The 26,017-nt window shown below is 40.5% G+C and overlaps 1 protein-coding gene across 4 annotated transcripts in view; it reads right to left on the minus strand.

The window, feature by feature from the left end:
* BAIAP2L1 (BAR/IMD domain containing adaptor protein 2 like 1) overlaps positions 1-26,017 on the minus strand; it is a 93,820-nt gene that overhangs the window by 20,228 nt on the left and 47,575 nt on the right. For all 4 annotated transcript variants that reach the window (XM_047839514.1, XM_047839517.1, XM_047839518.1 and 1 more), the window contains 5 exons: positions 5,345-5,406; positions 5,166-5,237; positions 3,813-3,950; positions 3,015-3,167; positions 1,117-1,284 (listed from right to left, as the gene is read on the minus strand). In XM_047839514.1, coding sequence (XP_047695470.1) covers positions 1,117-1,284; positions 3,015-3,167; positions 3,813-3,950; positions 5,166-5,237; positions 5,345-5,406 — 593 coding nt within the window. The remainder of the gene's footprint in view (positions 1-1,116; positions 1,285-3,014; positions 3,168-3,812; positions 3,951-5,165; positions 5,238-5,344; positions 5,407-26,017) is intronic.

Consider the following 26,017-nt stretch of genomic DNA (forward strand, 5'->3'; position numbering starts at 1 on the left):
TTGTTTCTTTTGGTGTATCTTTTTATGGCATTGGTTTTCCTTACTTGCTCAGTGATTCCTGGTTATCTGTCCATCTTGGTATCTTACAGCATTCTCTATTCTTTTCACTCTTTATGGTAGTATGGATTTTGCCTGTTCTCCTTATCACAGGCTACCTACAGTGGGGTAGAGGACAGGGAAGATACTTCCAGGAGCATGTATGACCTCTGCAGTGAAAACATGGTGCTTTGGCCAGTAGACCAAAGTCCCTGTTGCCTACTGTTCATTCAGCGCAAGTGGGACATTCAGCGCAAGTGAGACAGCGGGGAAGAAACCGACCAACTTAGAGGATGCGAATCATACAGGAATGTAATGTCCCGGGTTCTCCACCGCTTCTTGCAAACCATTGACTCTGAGCTTACTGCTCCGCCCTCTGCTGCAGTCTTGCCCTGCACATGCTCAGGGCTAAGGTTTCCTTCTCTTTTGATTCTCCACACACTGATCTTGCCTTTCTTTTAGACTCCTTCAGGGTTGTTGGCCCACTGACAGCAGCTTCTCTTACTCCCCACGCAGTTATGGATCTATTCTGTAGGTTGCTGACTGGTCTTTAGCATCTCTGCTATCATTTCAGAGGTTAGGGTGGACTCATGTATCCAAACTACCCACTGGAAACAAATCTCCACACGTCTGCACAAAGTACTAAAACCCGGGTTCAAAGAACAGCAAACTACAATGCTTGACTGCATTACCTTGAATACTGGGGTGGCCATATTTTTTTTTTTCCAGTACCAGATTATGTGGTGATGAATGGCACCAGAGTTTTGCTAATTATTCTCTAAGACACCTACACTTCCTTCACTACGAATAAACATACACATTTTGAATCATTACAATTAAAAACAGTAACAATAACATTTCCAAAACAAAGATAACAGTGGTATCCACAGCACTACACACTGCTAACCATTGCACAGCCAGTGTCAAATCTGAAGGCAAGGGGATACAAGTGAGAAAAGGCAGGCCCTAGAATAAAGGAAGACCTGTGATTCCCACTAACAAAAGCCTTGGTCCTCCGTGCAAATTTGGCCCAAATCGTATTAGTAAATGTGAAATCTTGGGGAGAAAACCAGTTCCTACCATGTTGCTTCTCTCAATCATTGGTGAAGGCTGAGGTGTTCCGGACACTGGGGTAGAGACTGGGGTCTTAATTTCTTCTATCATATTCATGATTTTCTCAGGTACTTTGGTAGCATCCCCACAGGTCTCCTGCCACCTAGGCAGTTTGGAATTGAGTAATTCTGCAGACTATAAATCCAAAAGAAACACAACTAAACACAAACATGTATTGCTCAAAGAGCTGAGAAAAGTTACATCAACTATCAGTGATAATGTTTTACTGACTTACTACCACAAGTCTGAGACATTGTGTTAAATCCAGTGAACATTTAACCATCTCTGAGCATCTGCCCTGGGTTACTGGCTGAGAAAGATTAGGCTCCTTTTCTACAGGAGCTTCTCCATTCCCACAGCGTGAATGCAGAGTTTAAGACTACTACAAGAATTGTAAATGATGAAGAACAAGCTCAAACACCAAAAGGGAGGCTTGAGCAATCTTATTAAGCCCTACTGTTTCCCCAGTGGCCTCAGAAATGCCAATCAGTGCTTTCTTCCTCTTACTCCTGAGAGAGGGCAAAGCCCTCACCCCAACCCTTCTACGCCCTCAGACTGTAACCCTGACACACCAACTGCTTGGGTCTGCTTTATCCAAGGAGCCCCTGAAAGGACTGGGACACCGAAGCCAGGAAAAGGGAAGGCACAAGAGCGGTTTTCAGAAAGGTGATGTGACTTCCAATAGAGAAAAGAAGTAGACTTAGTTTATGCTACAAAGCATAGCTGGGATCCAAAGTTAACCGTAAGAAAGAGTCTGCCACCAACTAGAGCTCTCTGGAAACAGGCCAGGTTGCCTTGTGTCACAGTGAGTATCCCTTCAGTGGCAAGGCTTTGCTGTAGGAAGAGAGCTTCACAGTCACTTGGCCTATTGACCCTGGCCCAGCAGGGCACCCTCACCATGGAAAATGACTCTGCCAAAACTAGTACAGATGCACTGTTGACAAAAGTGATCATCTAATACTGCAATTCTTTCTTGTAACAATGTTAGATCTTAGGAATTTAGATTTGGTAGATGAGTAGTCCTTAAAGTTGCAAACACTTTATAAAATATGTAACATTTGCCTGATGCATACAGATAGGGCCAAGTTGTTTCCCCCGAAAAAGAGGACATTGCCTTATATGCAAGTGCTTACAAAGCTTCTACCATGGAGCAATCTCTAAATTACATTACAAATAACAATGAATATTTGACTTCACTCAATGCTAGTTTTGTATGCTTACACAGGCCCAATAAAATTTATAATTTAAAAAGACGGGAAAGGGAAATAACACATATTTTGTAATGCTTTCTGGGGGCATAACCTCAAAACTATGTGTGCTGGAAGCAGGGCCGTAAAGCCAGTCATTCAGTTGATGAGATCACGAGGAAACACCTTGAGGAGGATAAAAAAGTAACCACAACAACTGTCTCGATGCTGGGACAGAACTTCCAGGGACACTTCTGTACATGGACTCCCAAGGTGAATATCTCAAACCACCCAGGTGGGCTGGACTTGGGGCCCACTGGGACCCATCCCACAGCTCTGGTGAGGACACTGATGCTGAGGATGCATCAGAGAGAGTCTGAGAAAAGCAGACTCATAGGTGAGAAAAGAAAAAGTGCTGTTTCTCAATTATTAAGCATTTTATGAAATATTTTAAATATGGATATATTACTTAAATATTATAAGCAACATTTGACCATTTCATCCACGTTTCTGAAAGTTTACATATTCAAGTTGGCCAAAACTATTTCTTTGGAGTCTTCTCATTGGCAAAATAGGTCCATCACTTTACACTGAGGCACATATGGAAGGTAAGTAATTTCTAGGGCATTTGAATATGAAATTATTAATAATGCAACACAACTTGCCATCTGAACCCACCTGTAAATGATAATAATGTAAGTGATTTGCAAAGCTACAGTGTTTGTCAACCAGAAAGCAGAAGCGCCTTTTCTCTTCAAGCAGAGCTTCTTTGCACCCATCTGCAATAAATTTCTGGATGTCGCTCTGGCGAGAAGTAACGGTTTCTACATACTAGGAAAATAAATAATAATTATACAAGTATGACATGAGGAATCAGAGCTGCACAGCCAGACGTTTATCTTCCACCATCTTTACACTTGGTTTATTTTGATAATGGAATAAATGCTAAACGCAGATAAACATTAGATAAAATAACAAAGTTGTAGCCTGATCTGAGCAGGTATTATCATTCTCATTAAGATCCCTGACTCATGTGCAGAAGAACGTTGCCAAAGGCCTTCCACTCTGTGCTGGGCAATTTACACAAAATATTACTTTATGTTTCAGGGACAGGATTGTGTTCTGTTGGAAAATCAACGGCTTTAGAACCAGAAACTTCAAATTCAAACCACAGTTCTAAGTATCAACCATGTGACTTAGCCTAAGCCTCATTTTCTTCATCTGTAAAATGGGGATAGTAATGCTAACCACCCTGAATCGGGAAAAAATGCCCATGTTCTTAGGAGGCTACTAATTATCCTCGACTCTGGAAAACTGTGGCCTTAAGCTCATACCAACTCAAAAATGCTCATAAGCTTCAACAGCAGCAGAGCAGCGAGCAGATGAAAGTATACGCTGAGTGAGGTAAGTAAGCTTCCCTGTAAACTGCACAAATCATCAACAACAAAATAAAGAAAAAAGTGCTGAAAAGTTCACCTCAATTTCTTTGTGTTCATATTTGAGCGCATTTCGTCCTCCTTGACTTTTCCTTCTGATCTTCTTCAACTCTGCTTGAGATTTCTCCAAAGAATCTAATTTATTCCTGTGTTCTGTTTGGTATCTTTTAAGAGTTGCCTGTAAGTGAAATGTTGTGCTTGTTTTAGTGTAGCACCATACAAACTGTTGGGCAGTTACTGCTGCCAATATTTCCACTGGACGTGGCCCTGCACACCCGTTGCCTCCCTTCCACTTCAACGTGTGACTTTGTCCTCAAGTTCCCCGTTCACAGAAGGGGCCACTGACCACAAGGGCAACTCCTATAGGATAACAATGTCTCTTCTTTCTTGTTTTCTCCAATGTTTTAGAACACTGAGTGGTAAGTACTTTGGGGAATAAAAAACAATTTAATGTTCCTGACTGTTTTATGACTTACAGTTTTAAGAAACAAAATTAACAATTGCAATCACACCAATTATTTTGGGTGCTGTGTAGTGAAGTGTTTGGGGAGCCTAATAGAACTAGGTCAGAATTCTGGCATCATCCTTCATTTCCTGTGTGATCTCAGCAATTATTTAATTTCTCTAAAACCCATGTTCTCCCTTTAATCTGTACAGTGAGGATAAGAAGAGTATCTACATAAAGAGTTTCTATAGGGATAAACATCAGATAATGTATGGAAAATGCTTGCCATTACATCTACCTCAGCAGCTTTTGGAGGTCCCTCCAGAGTGCACACAGGGGCAGCAGGGCGATTTCAGGTAACCTACACTGCTTACTGCCACATGGGGTCTTGGTGAGAAAGGGGCTTTGGGTGGCAAAGAAAGTAGCTACTCTACAGCAGGTAAGGGAGGTGGAAAGAGCCCTGTGTGTGGAGGGTCAGGCAGACGGAGAAAACTGGAATCATCAGTACCGGGTGACAGGCAAGGGACACCATGCAGGAGCAGTCTGTGATGACTGGGAGAACACCAAGCAAGTCTCACGTCCTCAAGTGCTGGTTTGTGAAAGCAACAGCTGCACCAATACAGATGCAGATGCCATCCCCATGTGTGTGTACTTTGAAAACAATGCTTTCTAGAAGCAGGATTCCTTGCAATATTTTCCTCTATGCTTTTTAATAAAGATCCCAGGTGTTAATGCAAATGGAGCCCTGGAAGGCACCTTGTCTATTTCATGCATCTGTGTATATACTCAATACTAATCTCTATCCGTATTTGCTGCTGCTGGATAGACAGTGAGAGAAAGTTCTCCTAGGGCTTAGAGACCAGGCAAGCGTAGCCTCCTGGGAAAGCCAGGCCCCCGTGCCCCACACCTACCTCCACCCACGGGGGTGGAGCAAAACCGTGTACTCACATTCATGTATTTTACATCAAGTTCTGTCTTCTTCTCCAGCTCATGTATAATCTCTTTATGGAATTTTTTGAACTTTTAACAAAAGAAAATGAAAAATTCACATCAGCTTTGAGTCTTTAAGCAAAACAAATTTTTAATGTAAAATAAATATATTTTATAAGTATCAAAAGTTTACATACGTTTTCATCAAGACTCTCATTGAGTTTCTTGTGGGTACTTGAAATTTCTATGAGAACTTGGCCTGTGAATAAAACCAGATGTTGGGGGGAGGGGGGAGAGTCACTGGGTGGATTTTGTAAAGATATTAAAGTAAGTAAAGTAATGGAATGAAGTACAGTCTATCACTGCCCTCAATGCCTGGAAGCATCAGGCCCTGTGGCCTGTCAGAAACACTGACTTCACACCCATGGCAGGGGGGGTTCCAGAGGGACACAGCCCCTCGCAAACTCACTCCACAACATTGTTCACCCAAAGAATGCCAACTTTTGTCTTCAAATTCACATCATGCTTTCTATATTTATTCCCTCCCTAAGCGGAATCTTATTTATCTGATTTAATTTTTAAATTCACTTACAAAAGATTATCATGGTCATTATAGTAACTACCTATAGGAACAAATGACTTATTTTTATCTAATCCCCAGAGTAATCTGATTATCTGTCAGGCATAAAAGATAAAGGTTATTTTTTCTCTCATTCTTGTGTCCTTTCGGAAAATATTAACGCCATGGGAAAATGCAGCAGGGACAGTGCTCTGCCTCGTATCTCCCGGGACTACACCAAGTCTCTGACACAAGTACAGTCACAGGACAGAAGAGAATGTTCCAGGACTAAGGAGCCTTACTCCAAAGGCAGCAGGATGATCATTTGATTTGCAAAGCACATCTCTGGCAGTTTGAGGCAGTGTGATAGACATGTTGACCGTGAGGTACCTACTGGGACATACGTGTTCAGGAAGCGGTTGAATTTCTTCAACTGTGATAAAGGTGAACAAGAGCCTCTCTCTCCCTGCTCATTTATCTATAGGAACCAAATGGGTCTGATACCTAAGACCTGGCAGATATGGAATCATCTGGAATAACCACCAGACCATATTAAATAAAAACAAAATGTGCTGGGTAGGTCCCCTACAGTTCAGTGGATATAGATAGAAAGGAATTCCTTGGGTGAACTGAAAGGCTGTAGATGAAGGAGAATTTAAATTAAGACTGTGGTGGATATGGGAAAAGAGAAAGAATACCAACTAGACTATGACTTCAGCTGTCACCTTTACACAAATGACACTACAGTGCCCTGTTGTCGAAACAGTTTAAGACATCTGACTCTCAAACAGTCTAGGTTTCCCCCAATTCAACCCTTTTCTGGGGGCACCTGGGTGGCTCATTCAGTGGAGCATCTGATTCTTGATACTGGCTCAGGTCATGATCTCATGGTTCATGAGATTGAGCCCAGCATCCAGCTTTGCACTGACAGCATGGAACCTGCTTGGGATTCTCTATCTCTGCCCCTCCCCCAATTGTGCACGCTTTCATGCACATTTATTTATTTATTCTCTAAATAAATAATCATTAAAAAAATTTAAGAAAAAAAAAAGAAAAAGAAATTCAATCCCTTCCTGAACATGTTTGTCCACCTGGATGTCCCAGGAGGTACGTCATGGTCAACATGTCTAAAAGTGAGTTCACCCCATATTCTCTAGCCCCAGCTCTTGGCTGCCAGCTAGCCAGTCACAAGGGGTCGACAATTCACCCATGTGTCACACTCAATGACAAAGATGCAGTCCCTTGTGCATGTGGTGTCATCACTTGGGCCAACCTCTAGGGTGAAATCATGCCCCTTACTCATCTTGCTTCCTTGGGCAACAAATGTGCTGGCCCTTCCCTGCCGTGGAGAGAAGATATGTGGAAATAACATGTAAAATCTATGTGCACTCAATCATCTGTCCCAGGCCAAGTGGGGAAGAGTCACCGTAATCTGCCACCCAGCAACACATTCAAACCCACCAGTTGGACTAGGAGTGTCCCCCTGCCCATCATTTCTCTTTACTCCCAGCTTGTTCTCTTCTGGATCTTCTTCCTCACAGGTGCCAGAGATCCCTCAAAACCAGATGTAACATGTCATTCCCCTGGCCCCCACCCATGGTATCCCAGATAAACCACCTCCTCAGCATGAAGGCCACTGTGGACAATGCTGCTTAAGATAACCATGGCAGGTGGTGGGGACAGAGAATTTCCTGTAAGGACAGAACCTTACAAAGTTACAGATAGGTAACTCGTAAGCCCCTACGCAGCTGTGATTCTAGGAACCTCTAACAGAACAGCCTGCTGGATGAACCAAAGGGAGGGGGCAGACACACAGCCAGCTGCATCCCCACCACACCAAGTTATCAAGATACCAACTCTCCATCCTTAATGACATTGACTTCATTTCTCCCATAATTACGTTCTCCTAAAGCTCAACATGAAATAATTCAGAGTTACCACAAAGGAAGCCTTCACATGCCCAAGAATATAATTATATTAAATGTCATTTTATCATTTAGTGATTTCAGACACTGAAATAGTCTGAGTTACTTTCACATCCATTTTAAAATCATAAATAACTCTTGGCTACAGATGAAAAACAGTAACAAAAAAAAAACCCTACTTCAATTATTTGAAAATTAAGCACTCTATTCTTGGCAAGTCAGATCTACTTTTTTTAAAAAGTCTAAAAATAATTGTGCTTAAATCACTCAGTGTGATTCAAGCTAGAATCAAAGCACTCACAATTTTTTTTTCATATGGTCATGAACTTTATCTCTACAACCGTATATAATGTGGATCTCTGAGAAGCATGTTGCCAAAACAAAAGCTTGTGCTAGTGCGGCACTCTTGTGAAAGCCAGCACTGCTGAACCTGGGGCTTGGTCTCGAGGCCCCTCCCACCTCGTGGTTTTCTCCCTGTAGGCAGCTGGGTGGAAAGGCTCACTGAAACAGCCCATTCATTCTGTGGCCAGGAGCAGAATGCCCGACCTTATCCTGGTTATTCCTGTCCCTTACAGTTCGTGGAATTTAAATGCTGACTTTATAGCAGCAGCCACGGAGTCCTCGGTCAAAGAAGGATTAGAAAACATCTTTACTGTGATTATGGGAGCTGCCAAAAGTGTATCTTGAAACAGAAAATGAAAAGTCTTTATGTTCAATCTACAGAAGTTTATTCTTAAATATAGCAAGTGTTCCTTTATGTCTGAAACGTTGCATTGCACACGTTTATTTACTCTTAGCCCTGTAACCTAATTTTTCATAAATTACATTTGAGAAGAAAAAAATTGTTTTGAAAAGGAGGGTGGAGCAGAGCCCAGATTCTAATGGAGCAGAACTAAACACACACCCAAACAGGAACCAATGTGCTGCTCCCAGAAATCACAGACCATATGTACTGATCAACCATTTCCTTTTTCCCTTTTAGGTTCTGAGTACACATTCTGGGAAGAAACACCCAAGTACAGTAATATGACTCAGTCTGAGTAAATTATATTCTTAAATAGCATTACTAAAGGATTCACATATATACATATTTCAAAATCATGAATTTGACATAACTAAAAGTTGATGTCCACTATCAGTTTTAGGAACTTTGAATAAACATGTCTAATAATTTGGACAATACTATACAAAGATACGAATTTAAACTGAATGATTCGGATTTAAAAAGTTAAATAACTAAAATTAAAGAGTATTACTTGTATGAACACATACAAGTTTTCATTTGAAATACAGATTAGTTGTTGGACTGTTAATATATTTTCAACTAGATAATCCATTTTTTTAAAGTTTGAGAGCAAAAGACAGTGTGAGTCGGGGGAGGGGCAGAGAGAGAAGGAGAGAATCCCAAGCAGGCTCTGTGCTATCAGTGCAGAGCCTGATGTGGGGCTTGATCTCATGAACTGTGAGGTAATGACCTGAGAGGAAATCAACAGAAGCTCAACTCACTGAGCCACCAGGCACCCTGACAACTAGATAATTCTTCATCAATTCACAGTATAAATTTAGAGAAACCAGATGGAGACTATTAACAGACATGAGTAGCACAGAACAGGTGCTCAACGTGTAGGCACACAGACTTTTTCATTTATAATTGATCATGGATAATCAGAACACAGTATTTCCAGAAAGCACAGAGCAATGATGGAGTGAGTCACACACGATTTCCTCCCTGTTACTTCAAGTGGAATCAAACAATAAAATGAGACAGTAGAAGCCAACCTACTGTGGACCTAAAGTTACACTCCATGAATTATGGTAAACCTGACCAAAAACGTCACTGGAAAAAGGATATACTTTTTCTGACAATTTTTAAAATATCAAACGTGATGAGAAAATATAATGGAAGTAAAAGCAAACTACACGCAGATGGCTATGTTAAATACACAAGTATGTATCCCACAGATTAGAGTCACCAGCACGGAATTAGTACAGAGGCAGATTAGTAACCATGAACACGTGACTCAACTTGAAAGCTTTACCAGCATCTAAGAATAGCCCTCAGGGCTGCCCACCCACAGTCCCTGGATGCAACTGGAGGTGCTCTTTTCTGGTGAGTGTCAATACTGTACCAGTAAACAACGTGCATGTAGGGATAAAGCCAAGTAAGTGACAGGGTAAGCATTTCATCCAACACTCCTCCAGAAATCTGGCTTCTGACCTGGCCAACTATAGTACCACAGTTCTAATTAATGTCTTCATGGAGACCGTAATTATTCTACCACTGATCACGACTTAGTCCATCCTATGAAAACAAATTGGACAAACAGAAATCGTACGTTAGAAGTATATAGTGTTCCAAAGTCCTTTCATAGTCTGAGAGAAAAGTAAACTGCCAGGCAGCATCTGACTTTGTTAAGAAGAGACGCCACTAGGGTAGCCACTAAAAGAATAAAGTGCGTATAATGGCCAAGCAAACAAGAGGGGAAAAAACAATCAGCCAAAAAGAGGACAAGAGAAGAAATGAACATAGGACAGACAGCAGAAAGTAATTACACTTAATGTAAATAGACTATATAATCCAATTAGAAGACAAAGACTTAGGATTAAACAAAACAAAACAAAACACCCAATTATATTTTCCTTAAAAGAGATACACTTTAGATATAGGGATACAGAGAGTAAAAGGATGGAATAAGATATATAGCAAACACTAAACAAAAGAAAGCTGATGTAGGTACATTAAAACCAAACAAGATGTAGTAAGTGGTCAAAGAGGGTGAGAAGCATTATTAGAATTAGACATAAAACAATGATTTCATAATGGGAAAAGGTTCATATGGAAGATGGAAAATTTTTTTATTCATAGGCAGCTATTAACATGGTCTCAACATATTTAAACTAAAACTGAATTATAAGAAGAAATAGATAAATCAATAATAATTGTAGGAGACTTCAATATGCTTCTCTTGGTAAATGGGTAGAATGAGTAGGCAAATACAGCAGTACAAATGTAGATAACCCGCATAAGATGATAAATACAGGTGATCTAGTGAACATATATAGAAGACTATATCTGATAACTTCATTTTTAAAGCAAAGAGTATATTAAAAAGAGATCAAAAGAAAACCTCACTCTATTTCAAAGGGCTGAAATCACAATGAGTATGCCCTTTAACCACATCAAAATTAAACCAGAAACCATTAAAAGAAAGGTAACCAGAAAATGTCCCTATACTGGAAATGAAGAAACAGACTTCTAAATAACCTACTGATCAAAGAAGAAACCACAATGGAAATTAAAATTATTTTGAAATAAAATGATAAATATAGGATATAAGAACATGTAAGATGCAACTAAAAATTGTGGTTAGAGGAAATTTATAGCCTTCAAATGCATATGTTAGAGGAGTGTGAAAAACACTAAACACTCATTTCAAGAATTTAGCGGAATATAATCCAATAAAAATAAATTAACTACTGATAAACATAACAACACAGATATATTTCAGAAATATATTAAATGAAAGAAGCCAGACTAAAAAAGCTATATACTGTATGATTCTATTTATAAAACATTCTGGAAAAGGCAAAACCGACAGTATGTGATAAACAAATCTGCTTAGTCTGTGATCCAGCAATTCTACTCCTAGATATATTCCCAAGAGAAATGAGTGCATTTGTTTACCAACAGAAGCACAAGAATGTCCATAGCAGCTTTATTCACATATCCAAGGCCAGAAACAACTCAAACATCTATCAACACTGGAATGGATAAATTATAGAATGGATAAACACACAATGGAGCAGGAAGACCCGAAATCTGTAGATAGATTCCTCTCAAATCCTTGGCTAACACCTAAACTGCACATGCACAGGGTGAGACTCTAAGAAAAACCAGCAGTTAGAAGGATGTAGAGTTTGGCAGAGATTCTCAGTAGGACACACATTGAGTTGTCGGGGGGAATACAAAGTTGGGAATTCAAGTCCCACCAAGTGAGAAAGGGTTCATAAATACCACAGGCTGCCCAGTGACATCAAGAAGGGACATACTTTAGGAATAAACACTGTCACAGGACAAGGGCAAAACCAAAATAGATCCACCAGAAAAAAATCTACCAGTAAGCCTCCACGAATCAAGGTGATCTACTAGTAATGTAACTGTCTACTGGAATAAAACTTCATAATCTTAAGAGGAAGATAACAAAATAGAGTCTCTACAACATTTTTTAAGTTTAGTTATTTATTTTGAGAGACAGAAAGCAAGCTCACTAGTGGGGTAAGGGCAGAGACAGAGGGAGAGAGAATTGCAAGCAGGCTCTGTGCTGTCAGTGCAGGCTCAAACGAGGCTCAAACCCACGAACCATGAGATTGTGACCTAAGCTGAGATCAAGAGTAGGACGCTTAACCGAATGAGCCACTCAGGTGCCCTGAGTCTCTATAACATTTTATCACAATGTTCAGGACAGGAAAAAAAATTGGTAGGGTGAATGACAAACTTACAAACTCTGAAATCATTTTAGTAGGATCATTTTCTTTTGGTATTCCAAAATGTATAATTATAATACTTCAGTTTATGTATAACTTCACTATTATAAATAAACTTATAATATATTATAAATCAATACAAAATTTTTTTCCTTTTGTGACTGGTTTACTTAGTACAATGTCCTCAAGGTTCATCTATGCTATAGGATATGTCAGAATTTCCTCTCTCTCTCTTTTTTAATGTTTGTTTATTTTGAGAGACAGAGCATGAATGGGGGAGGGGCAGAGAGCGAGGGAGACACAGAATCCGAAGCAGGCTCCAGGCTCCAAGCTGTCCAAACAGAGCCCAAAGCAGGGGCTCCAACCCATTAACCATGAGATCATGACCCAAGCTGAAGTCAGATGGTTAACCAACTGAGCCACTCAAGTGTCCCAGAATTTCCTTTCTTTTTAAGGCTGAATAATGTTCCACTGTATGGATATTCCTCATTTTATTTATCTATTCATCATGAGGAAAAAATGTTGACAGTCACTTTGGTTCTTTCTACCTCTTGGCTATTGTGAGTAATGCTGCATAAACATGGGTGTGCAGATATCTCTTCAAGACTCACTTTATAAAAAATTTATTTTTAAAATAAATTTGTTTTTTTAATTTAATTTTTTTATTTTAGACAGAGAACGTAAGCAGGGGAGAGGGGCAGGGGAGGAAAGAGGGAATGGAGCCTGACATGGGGCTTGATCCCACGATCCTGGGATCATGACCTGATCTGAAATCAAGAGTCAGACGCTCACCAGGTGAGCCACCCAGGTACCCCCAAATTTATTTTTTTAATTCAAGTATAATAACATACAGTGTTCTACTAGTTTAAACTGATAAAAATGTTTAATAATTCCAGAACTGTTTTATTTATTTTTTTAAATATTTATTTATTTTGGGGACAGTGCAAGCAGCAGAGGGGCAGAGAGAGGGGGACAGAGGATCCAAAGCAGGCTCTGTGCTGACAGGCTGACCGCAGTAAGCCTGATGTGGGGCTTGAACTCACAAACCACATGATCATGACCTGGGCTGAAGCTGCACACTCAAATGACTGAGCCACCCAGGTGCCCCAATAATTCCAGAACTATTTTAGGTGTATCACAGAATTGAGAAAATGTACAAATATGATGATGTTATTGGGAGCCTATATTTGCACATATTTCCAAAATATGTAATGTAAGTGCATATGCTTATTTTTATATGTCCATGTGTATATATGCATATATGTATGCATATACACAGGTCTGGTTTTGTATGTATGTATGTACACAGTACACACTGTATACATGTATATATTTCCTAGATCTGTTTGCTGAAAGGATCAAGATGACACTTCAAAAGAGCAATAAGCACACCTAGTATTCAAATCTTAGCTTCTAGTATCATCCCCACTAAAAGCAAGGAGCATTCCTCAGAAAAAAATACCTGTTGATTCCACAATTGAGAAGGGACAAGATGAGCCTCAAACGTACTTTTATGCAAGAAAATAAGGAAGTATACAAGAAAGAATGAATGAATGAGTGAATGAATTAGAATCAGCCTGAAGGAGCTCCTATTGGCCCAATATAGGACGGTTTGAGCACCAAAGTAATTAAGGACAGTAAGAGGATATATATAAATAATTGAAAAAACCTTGGAACCCATGAGCCCACAGCAATAAATAGATAAATAAAAAAAGAAAGAGGAGAGAAAGGAGGGCTTCTGTTAAAAGTAAAATGCAACAAGTACAGTAAACACTCGTTCAGGCAAAATTAATAGATGCTGAATCTAGAGAACAAATGTCGATGAGGAATAAGAGATCTGCATAGTCTGGGTACGCCTGGCTGCTTCAGTTGGTGGAGCATGTGACTCTTGATCTTGGTGTAATGAGTTCGAGCCCCATGCTGGGTGTAGAGATTACTTAAAAACAGAAAAATCTTCTAAAAAGTTTTTTAAAAAGATCTACCTGCTCTGGTCATCAATCCAGTGCTGGTTGATAAAGAAGTGTGTTGACATGAGAAAGAATACCTACCAATGCTCTGCTTATATCATAGTAAGTCTCTGGCAATCTCAATCTTAGAAAATAGTAGAAATGGCCAAAGATCTGAAGGAGAAAGTTCTCTGAGCCAAACAGAAGTTGTAGCTACAAACCCAAACATTCTTTCCCTCCTGGAGAGGAGTGGAGTCCCTTTAGACACAGAACAAATGAACTTTTATATATAGACCTAGAATAGGTTTCCCAAAAGACATCATTCTTCCATAATGAAAGGCCAGCAGCTACTGCTGGTCTCTCAGCGACAGAACACAAGATGTCTAAGAAGAGCTCCTGAAGATGAAAGGCTGGCTGAGGAGGCTGGAAAAGAGTGGGGTACTGTGAAAGCTAAAAGACTGGGAGCATTTTCAGAAAGTGGGGTGCTCTGCATTGTAATCACCCACAGTGAACTCAAGGGGCACAAACATCAGGCAAAGGTTACAGCATCTGCAGAAAGATGCAATGGTGCCAGACAGGCCTCTGGTAAGTTCTTTAACCTCTCTCCAGGTCATCTCATGCAGCCTCAGTACTGTCAGCTGTATGGTGGTAACCAGAATATCTACTTCACAGGCTTAGGAGAGTACAGTGCTTTCCTGAGCTCTGAAAGGAAACACTGGCTGGTAAGGTGTGCATCCAGACAGGAGTAGCAAATTAGTTAAATAATGCATGAAACACAATAACAGAATGGGCCCACATGCTTTTCAACACGCTTTCTTTCTGAGTACTTGTTTTCTGGAAATAAAGCCCACATACTAGGTTGTCAACTTATAACTAGTTACCACATTTGTTTAAATATTTCTTGTTCCTTACATGTACACATCTGTGTATTCTTTAATATACTTTAGTATGCTTAAAATGTTTCAGAATAATTCCTAAAATTTACTAAAATAGACAAATGGACACCCACCTCTCCTAAACTCAGCTCAGTGCTCCTCTCATGTTTCTTTCCCCCCTCTTAGGGTCCCCAAAGGAAAAACTGTCCATCTCCTGTTGAAGGTATTCTTGAGAAAATGGCTAAGAAAGAATTCTTGAGATGTCTTTGGTGCAAAAAGATGATTTTATTAAAACACAGGGACAGAACCCGTGGGCAGAAAGAGCCACCCTAGGGTTGCGAGGAGTGACTGATTATAACTTCTAAGTTAGTGGGGGTTAGGGATAGCGTAGCCTCTAAAGAATTTGAAAGCAAGGATTTCAGGACCTTGAGGGGCTAGCTGCTGTTAAGATAAGCTTACTTTTAGTCTTTAATAAAACAAAAACAGTAAGGAAGTAAGGCAGCCATGAGTTGCTTGAGGAAGGTCATGGTCTGCATGTTTCAAGTGTTTATGAGTGGGCTGCAAGCTCTGAGGAGATTTAAGCTACATTTCTCTTGCCTTTGTTTCCCTTACCACTATTATCAAAAAGGAATACACACAGTACTCTTTCCTCCACCTCAGAGCCTTTCCCTTTACTAAACAGAATACTTAGCACTTCAGTTTTAAGTGTTGACAATTCTTCTATACTTATACTGTACCAGGAATGATTCATTGGAGAACAGACACATCTGACCACTGCTGGTTAGAAACCAACCACCAAGGGCACTTCTGGTTTCTGCTCTGGTTTCTGTGAAGAACTTGGAAGTCATCACTCTCTTACTCACATCAAGAAGCTAAATAAACTGAAAAACAACAGTGCTTCTTAGATTCAGTAGAGAATTAAGTTCACAGGTAAAGATCTGCCCTGAAAACCAGAGACAGGCTAATGTGGAGAATCCTGGTTTACTGGCAGCAGAAACCAATGCTGGAGCCAGTACTGCTAGAAACTCTTCAACTGTAACTGATGGCTGCTGGAGGCTCAGCATGAACCAGCTTGAGTTAAAAATTCCAGGGGCGCCTGGGTGGCTCAGTCGGTTAAGTGCCCGACTTCAGCTCAGGTCATGATCTCGCGGTCTGTGAATTCAAGCCCCGCGTCAGGCTCTGTGCTGACAGCTCAGAGCCTGGAGCCTGTTTCGGATTCTGTGTCTCCCTCTCTCTCTCTCACTCTCCCCCATTCATGCTCTGTCTCTCTCTGTCTCAAAAATGAATAAATGTTAAAAAAAATTAAAAAAAAATTCCAGAGGGCTCAGTCTTAGGGGAGGAGTCTAGCACTTTCATGAGTATTACCTCTAGGAGCCCCCACCAGGTTCCTACCCTGAAGACTGGAGAAAATGCCCATGGGGCTTACAGGCAGGTGGAGGGGGAAAATAACCGTTCTGAAATCAGCCCAGCATGGTTCTGTTCTTGCTTTGTTCTGTGTATGGAAGGTGAGGCCTCAAAAGAAACTGTTTTACTAAAGCCTTATGCCAGGTATTTTGACCCACTAAAAATCAAATACACCCCACAAAACAAAAAAATGGAGATTTAAACCTAGAATTATAGAATTATCCCCCTCCCTAATACTTCACTACTATAGCATCCATCAACAGGGTTGACATCTGAGACTTCATTTAGAAGGATTTTGGGAGGAAACTGAAAGACAACAGTGGGATGGGACAAAGCAAGGACATCAGAGGAAAACTGAAGTTCGAAGCTCTTCCCAGAGAAAATCACAGAGGACAGAAACTTGGTGCTACATAAAGAAATGAAAATGAGTAAAGGAAACCTCATTTCAAATGGAGTCAGAAAGCCCCCAGGGGGTAGTTCTTGCCTATAACCACTTGTGCCATTTGCAGACCTCAGCAGGGAAAAGGCAGCATGTCTGAATTTCCCAACAGGAAGAAGCCTACTACCCGCAGGAGGAGGAAAGAAGATTTTCTCCGGCCCAGCAACAATTCAGCCAATGAGAAGTCACCATAAACCTGAACTCTCGCCCTCCTCCAATGAGCTTTCATTCCAAATAGCCCCTCCCACTTTGTCCTTTCCTCTGTAAAAGCAAGCCCTCTCCTGTGTTTTCTGGACTTGCCTATGGTTTGTCATAGTCTGCGCACCCCCTATTGCAATTCCCAAATAAACTCATTTTGCTGGTCAACTAGTTGGCTATTTTACTTTTAAGGTTGACAGAAATGAAGAGCATTAAAGAAGGAATGAATGAAAGTAATTAAACCTTGTATTTCTTATTCTTAATTGATACACTAGATAACTTTATTTGAAGTAATAGCAACAACATATGGAGTGGGTATGACTTATGGATAAGTCAGATGAATAACAGCAGTGCTACAGAGGTTAGGAGGGAGGAACTGGTAACACTCTGCATAAAGACCCTGTGCTGCCTGGGAAGTGATACAGTGGTGTTTGAAAGTGGACCTAGATTGCCTGTATACTACCCAACCTTAGGACAACCACTACAAAAAAAAAAAAAAAAAAAAAAAAAGGTTTAAGTATAATCAGTATGCTGAGAGGAGATAAAATAGAATATAAAATGTTCAATTAAAACCAGAAAGTGCAGGAAATGGGGAAGATTGTTTTAAGATAATGAACAAGTGCAAAGAATACAAAACAAGTACAGTGATGTTAATCTAATGACATCACTAACCATTTTAAATATAAGTGGTTTAAATGTACCAATTAAAAGAGAGACTGACAGAGTAGACTTCTTCATGTACACGTGCCCACTAAGAGAAAGCTGAAATACATGGGGAAGAACTGACAGAGCTGCAAGGAGAAACAGATGAATCCACTATAATAATCACTGTGGACTTCAATACTCTCAGTAACTGATAGCAGGATGATTGAAGTGAACAGCATCATCAATCAACTGAAACTAAATGACAGAGTAAACTTCACCTGGCAACAGCAGAATACACATTCTTTTTAAGCTCACACAAAACATTCACCGGGACAGACCACATTCTGCACCATAAAACATACCTCAACAAATTTAAAAGAATGGAAGTCATACAAAAAATGCCCTCAGACCACGGTGGGATTAAACTAGAAACCAGTAACAGAAATCTAGCTGAAAAAAATCCCAAAATACTCGGAAATGAAACAACATACTTCTCAATAACACAGGAGTCAAAGAAGAAAACAAGAGAACTTTTTAAATATTTGAACAAAATGAAAACACAACATATCAAAATTTGTGCAATGCAAGCAAAAGCAGTACTTCAAGGGAAATTTATAGCACTCAATGCATGTATTAGAAAAGAAGATATAAAGTCAATACTCGAAGCTTCCAACTTAAGAAGCCAGAGAAAGAAGAACAATTTAAACTAAGGCAAGTGGAAGAAAAGAACTAATAAAAATTAAAGCATAAATGAGAATAGGATAACTATAATAAAGAAAAGCCAATGAAACCAAAAGCTAGCTCTTTAAAATGCTGATAAACCTCTAGCTAGGCTAAACTAGGGAAAAAGAGAGAAGACACAAATTATAGGAATAACTTGCTTTATTGTGCTTCGCAGATATTGCATTTTTTATAAACTGGAAGGTTTGTAACAACCCCACATCAAGTATGTCTATTGGCACCATCTCCCAATAGCATTTGCTCACTTTGTCACTCTGTCACATTTTGGCAATTCTCACAATATTTCAAACTTTCTCATTGCTGAATTTGTTACTATGATCTGTGATCAATGATCTTTGATACTACTATTAGAATAGTTTTGGGGTGCTTTTAATCTCACTCATTTAAGATGGCAGACTTAATAAATGTTATGTTCTTGCTGCTTCACTGACCAACAGCTCCCCTCCCTCACTTCCTCTCCTCTGGCCTCCCTATTCCCTGAGATACAATATTTAAATTAGGTTAATTAATAACCCTATAATGGCCTTTAAGTGTTCAAGTGAAAAAAAGATTATTACACCTCTCACTTTATTTTTTTATTTGAAAGAGTGTGTGAGCGAAGGGGAGGGGCGGGGTGGGGGGAGAGAGGGCTGGAGGCAGGGAGAATCTTAAAGGCAGGATGAGCGTGGAGCACGATGCAGGGCTCGATCCCATGACTCTGGGATCATGACCTGAGCCAAAACCAAGAGTTGGATGCTTAACTGAGCCACCAAAGTGCCCCACACCTATCACTTTAAATCAAAAGCTAGAAGTGACTGGGATTAGTGCTTAAGAGTCTGTCTCTGCCCCTCCCCCCACTCTTTTTCTAAAAACAAAAACAAAAACCCAAATTAAAAAAAAAACCACTCCACAGCTATCAGAATGACTAAAATCCAGAAAACTGACAACGCCAAATGTCGAGAATGTGCAAAAATGGTATAGTTTGGCAGTTTCTTACAAAGGTAAACAGTCGTACTATTCAATCCAGTAATTGTGCTCCTAGGTGTTCACCCAAATGACTTAAAATCTTTTGTCCACAGAAAAACCTGTACATGAATGTTAATAGCAGCCTTTTCATACTGCCAAGACTTGGAAGCAACCAAGATGAATGGATAGACTGTTGTGGTACATGTACACAACTGAGTATATTACTCAGGGATAAAAAAGAAAGAAACTATTAAGCCACGAAGAGACATGGAGAGCAAGCTTAAATGCATATTGCTTAGTGAAAGAAGCCAGTCTCAAAAGGCTACATACTACAAAATTCCAACTAAATGACATTCTGGAAAGGGCAAAACTATGGAGACAATAAAAAGATCAGTGGTTGCCAAGGAGGGTGGGGGAGTGGATACTGTAATGGTAGACGTATGTCATTAAACATTTGTCAAAACTCATGTTAACACAAAAAGTGAACCTTGTGGCACCTGGATGGCTGAGTCAGTTGAGTGTCTGACTTCGGCTCAGGTCATGAGCTCGCGGTTCATGAGTTTGAGCCCAGTGTTCGGCTCTGTGCTGACAGCTTGGAGCCTGGAGCCTGCTTTGGATTCTGTGTCTCCCTCTATCTCCGCCCCTCCCCCACTCATGTGTTGTCTCTCTCTCTCTCTCTCTCTCTCTCTCTCTCTCAAAAACAAACATAAAAAAAAAGTGAACCTTAATGTAAATTATAGACTTTAGTTGATAGCAATGTATCTATACTGGTTCATCACTGAGTGGGAGAGAGAGGAGTACGTGGGAAGTCTGGGTAAGATCTGCTCAATTTTCTGTAAACCTAAAACTTCTTTAAAAAAACAAATTTATTAAAAACAAAATAACACAAAACAACAGCCGTCTGGAACCAGCAGTGATTAGGAAGCACTGCCCTCTTCCGAGGAAAACACATGCAGTGTCTGAATGCTTCTAGAAGTTACTCATGGACAAGAACTTGCATTCTGATTCTCAGTTACCTGTGTGATACCAGTGCCTGCCCAGCACATAACAGTCCTTAAAAGTCTAGTCAATAAGTAAGTGTACTGAACAAATGAATTAGAGGGTAATTGCAGTGAGAAAGAACATAAAGTAGTATAGTAGGGCAGAGAAAGGAAAATCTGGCAAAAGTTTGACCCATCATATGGTGGTATCTGTAGTATTTTATTTTATTCCTATACACATAGGTATCACAGAAATTCCTACAGGAAGAATGCTTTCTGTTAAACCTGAATGCCTGATCCCTAACTTGCCTTCTCTCTCTCTTAATCTACTCAGCAACTGGATCTAGATGGAGAGGCTTCTATTGTGGCAGTACAGACGCTGGCTGCATCTGGAGTGTGAGCACCCAGCATCCATATGTAGGATCCTAAGCTCCGGAAGAACAAGCTCTCTCAGCCAGGGCTGGCACCCACACAGACCAGTTTCCATCCGCAGAGCCTCCAGGAGCAAATTCCTGGCATCTTTTGTTTCCTATCACCAAGGTTTAGTAACCCTGAGATTTGGTCTCAGAGAATCCTGAGCCACAAACAACATATTAAAAAAAGAAAGAAGGGGCGCCTGGGTGGCTCAGTCGGTTAAGCGTCCGACTTCGGCTCAAGTCACGATCTCACGGTTCGTGAGTTCGAGCCCCGCGTGGGGCTCTGTGCTGACTGCTCAGAGCCTGGAGCCTGTTTCAGATTCTGTGTCTCCCTCTCTCTCTGACCCTCCCCCGTTCATGCTCTGTCTCTGTCTCAAAAATAAATAAACGTTAAAAAAAAAAAATTAAAAAAAAAAAAAGAAAGAAAAGAAAAAAAAACAAAAACCAAAAACGAAGGGACATTTTTGTTTACAAAATTTTCATTCTGCCAGACAAAAAGCTATAATACCAGACTGTGTGGGTTCGATTCTGGACACTTGGCAATCCCGGCTGCGAGGATTAAGTGTGCTAACAAGGGAAAGGTTCCAAGAGCAAGATGCACACTAAACACCCAATGCTAGACTCCCTTCTAGCTCCTGATTTCTGGTAAAAAGTGGGAATGGAAGGGAAAGATAATACAGAAAGGAGGAAGTTGGTATAAACCACTTATTTTGGATGTTTGGCAATAAAAGAAGTAAGAAGGTAGCTAGAGAAAGGAACAATAAATTTTTTTCTTTTTTAAGAAAGGGAATGACAAAAAGTGTGAAGGAAGAATAAATGAAAACCAATAAACTCCATATATGAATTAATTCTTAACTTATACATAAAAATGCTTTAAAAGGAAAATATTAGTTATCTTTGCATAGAGACTTAAATCTCCATGGGAATTATCATTAGAAAACATCCTGGATATTTAAACTCAAGTCTTTTCAGTGAAGCAGAGAACAAATGCACGCTCAATATCAGAAACCAATTCTTTCATCACCTAAGGTAATACCTAGTAGAGACATCTTCTCTGAAAATTAAACCAAATATTATGTAAATGTAGGGGAAGATTTGGGAATTAGGTGCCGGTTCTGTCATTAGGACTGATAAACTGATTCGGGAAGCAAATTAAATGTTTATTTCCTACTTCATTTTTGATCAGCAATTACACTAATTTAGTCCACCTGCTGTACACAAGCACTGTCAACTCAAAGCACAGGATTTGCAATGAAGGAAAAATATTCCCTGAGGTGTATTTTAATGTACTACTCTTATTTTAGCTAAAAGGATGACATTAGGGAACCTGGGTGGCTCAGTTGGTCAAGCATCTGACTTCGACTCAGGTCATGATTGCACAGTTTGTGAGCTCGAGCCCTGCTTCTCTCCCCTCCTCACCTCTCTGCCCCTCTTGGGAGTGTCTCTCTCTCTCTCTCTCTCTCTCTCTCTCTCTCTCTCTCTGCCCTTGCTCACTTGTGCCCTCTCTCTCTCTCAAAAAAAAAAAAAAAAAAAGGACATTAACTTATTCAAGCTTATCAATTATATATCACCCAGGAATAATTTATCAATTTTGCATCCATATACAGATTACAAGCAATTGTTTTCTTTACATGTCAATGTAAAAAAACAGCATCAAAAGATTAAAAGTTTTCTACAAGCTATTAGTAAGTTAACATTAATTATTCATCTTCGTTTTTTCATTGATTAGTAGATTAAGGCTAAAATACAACCATTTTGATACTAACAAAAATGAAATCAGGTGTATTATCAATAATGAATGAAACTGAAAACTAGTTATTCCTTATGGTGTCACTGATTATAGGATTTTCAAGGCTAAAAAATGCTACATCTTAAGTTTTAAAAGTTCTTTAAAAATTTGAAACAGGACCCCAACACATGAAGACAAGGACAATATGTAGGTAAAGAAGGCACTAAGGTACTATTTCAGTTCAGTATTACTGAGTAAAACCATCTTAAAAATTTTAAGTGAAGAATTTTTGGTGCACCTGGGTGGCTCAGTCGGTTAAGCGTCTGACTCTTGATCTCGGCACAGGTCATAATCTCACGGTTCATGAGTTTGAGCTCGCATCGGGCTCTGTGCTGGCAGTGTGGATGGAGACTGGATTCTTTCTCTCCCTCTCTCTCTGCCCCTCCCCTGATCGCATGCTCTCTCTCTCTCTCTCTCTCTCTCTCTCTCACAATATAAATAAATACACTTCAAAAAATTTAAGTGAAGAAGTAAGGGTTTTCATTGTTTTAAGCAACCAATTGTAATTGAACAAGTTTAAAAACAGTGTAAGACAGGCTACTGTTCCCAACTTTCAGATGGAAAGCGATTTATTCTTTTGATCTAAAACCACACACCCCAAGATGTTAGACATTGGGTAGTCTTAATATGATGAGAATTTAAGGGAGTTTACACAAAATACACTCTCTTTATTAGACTGCTTACTCCACAAGAACAACTGAAACACAGAGAAGAGAGTAACTCTGCTTTTGCAGTTCTGATGTTGTTCTCACCTTCTCTACCTGAGAGGACAAGATGGCACACCGGCACACACTGTAAGATCCTCAAAGGTAACAGCAGCTCACACGTATTGACTGAGTTCTTCCCTTGTGCCCAGAGTTGTGCTCACTGCTGTACAGAGGTGACCTTTTCTAGTTAGTCCTCACAACCCAGAAGGGAGTACTGCTGTTACCCACACTGTTCAGAGGAGGAAACCACGGCTTTAAGAGGTTCAAGGGTTTTCCCACATTTACACAAGAACTAAAAGGTGGCAGAGCTGGAATGTGAACTCATGTCTGATCTTAAGCCTGTGCTCTCAACTACTCTGCATCCTCTCTCAGATATGCAATGAGAAACCATGTAGAAGACGGATTACATTTTCTCTACTTGGTACCCAAGGACAGGATGATGCCCAGTGTGTGTCAATTACAGGGAAAGGAATGTCTACTCAACATGAGCCAGAACACTTTAATTATTAGTGTTGTCTGAAAATGGAACAGGCTACCACTGGGGGGCTGGGCAGCATCACTTGGGTAAGGGCTGGCCTGGTTGCTTAAAGCCATTTCAGTTCATAGTGTTTGGGTCATGCAGGAAGTAAAACCAAAGTGGTGGGGCTGACTCCCCAAGGCACCCCATGAAAATCAGCTACCCCCAACTACCAAGATCCAAACACACATGCGTACGTATACACACATGACCTACCTCCCAAACGGAGTGGTCAGTGGTATCTGCTCCATGCACCTGAACTTTGGAAACAAACTAAAAAATGTTTTAGGAAGGGAACTAGGGAGGCATACAAACAGGATTATCCATTACATATATCATCCGTAAGATGGACATGTAAATAAAGAGCCCCTCACAGGACCTGGTGAGAATCAAAGGAGAAGACAGAAACGAAGCACCTGGCATGCTGTGATCCTCAGTAATTGTTGGTTTCCTACTGAGGGAAGCCACAGGGCATGGAGTGTTAAGCATCAATGTGGTTGGGCAAGCGAAACAGGGCCCGACTTGTTCACAGGGATATGGAACTACACGTTCACACAGTGAACTCCAGACTCACATTTCCAGTTGCCGCCTTGACATTTCCACTTGCCTACTAGGCATCCCAAATCCAACACATCTAAAAGCAAACCCTGACCACCACCACCCCCGCCTCACCATACCCCCTTGTCCACACTTGTCATCCGGTGCACAGCAAACCCCACTCAACCTTCAATCCCAGTCCAAGCCACCATTCTTTCTCACCTGGGCTGGCACAACAGCCTCCCAACCGGTCTCCCTGTTTCCACCCTCCTACACTCTATTCTTTGCACAGAAGCCAGTAAGAAGCTTTTAAAATGTTAAGTCAAACCAAGTCACACCTGAGCTCAAAACATGCAGAGGATCCCCACCCCCACCACAGATTAAAAGGCAACATTCTTATGAACACCCACCCCTATGTGACCCGGCCCCACCCTTGCACCTGCTGTACCTGTAGCCTCATCCCTTCCCACTCTCCCATCCTTCACTGAGTCTCAACCAGACTGGCTTCCACACTGTGACCAAGTTCACAAGGCCTCAGGAATTTTGCACTTGCTGGACTCCACTGGAATGGTCTCTCCAGACATCTGCCTGTGGTGCTCCCTCCCAACTGCATGTCCCTGACCACTCTCCCTAAAATGGCCCCTTTCCATCCTTTTCCTCCATCACTCGGCACCTCGCCTTGTTACTATCTGGCATATTAGGCATGTTCGTTTACCACCCACTAGAAAGTAAGTTCCCAGAGAGCAGGGACTTCTATGTATTCTCCCCAGGGACTGCAGCAAAGCTACCAGATAGTAAATGCTCATTTATACTGTGATTTAAACGAGGGGAGAAAAACTACTATAATCCCTCGATTACTGAATATTTGGTTTTACGCGCTTTCTTTTAAAAACATTTTTTTTTAATGTTTTTATTTATTTTTGAGACAGAGAGAGACAGAGCATGAGCAGGGGAGGGGCAGAGAGAGAGGAAGACACAGAATCTGAAGCAGGCTCCAGGCTCTGAGCTGTCATCACAGAGCCCGACGCGGGGCTCGAATTCATGGGACTGTGAGATCATGACCTGAGCTGAAGTCGGATGCTTAACCAACTGAGCCACGCAGGAGCCCCTGTGCTTTCTTTTTTTAATGTGCTTTTCAACATACCATGCAATGACTCCCCTCCTTCCCCCTGCCAGTTAAGGGGCAATTTTTCACAAGAGAAAAGAAACCCTGTACTCATCCTTATATGGCAATTCTCCCCCTCGGAGTCCCTACACATGGACTCTGCCTTGGTACCAACAGAAGAAAATGTAAAGTGAAATGTAGGCAGCCATCAAAAACAATGAATAAACCGATTACTTATTAACACAAAGAAATAGAAGTGGAGTGCTAAATTTAAAAAAGCAGCGCACAAAGTAGTTTATATAGCCGCAGATTTAATTAGGTAAAAACAAACATTTTAAAATAATAAAGGTAGAAAATGTGTTTATTAGGTTCATTTTTCAGTAGGTATTACATTTTTTAAAAACTTGAAGTATATTTAAATGCTCATTATAAAATGAAAGTATAATTCTAAACGTCTTAGAGGACTCATAAGTTATTTAAAATATTAACATGAAATGGGAAGTTGGGCAGGATTGAGAAAATAAAAGTGAGGTAAGATTAAAATACTTAATCACACACCCGCACGCACATGGGAAAGAGACCTTAGTATGTCACAAATTCTGTTAGAAAAATGGAAGCTGCTGACCATCAGCCATGGCTCTGAGTTATAAATACCTG

The sequence above is a fragment of the Prionailurus viverrinus genome, chromosome E3, assembly GCF_022837055.1.
Source record: "Prionailurus viverrinus isolate Anna chromosome E3, UM_Priviv_1.0, whole genome shotgun sequence".
Taxonomy (NCBI): domain Eukaryota; kingdom Metazoa; phylum Chordata; class Mammalia; order Carnivora; family Felidae; genus Prionailurus; species Prionailurus viverrinus.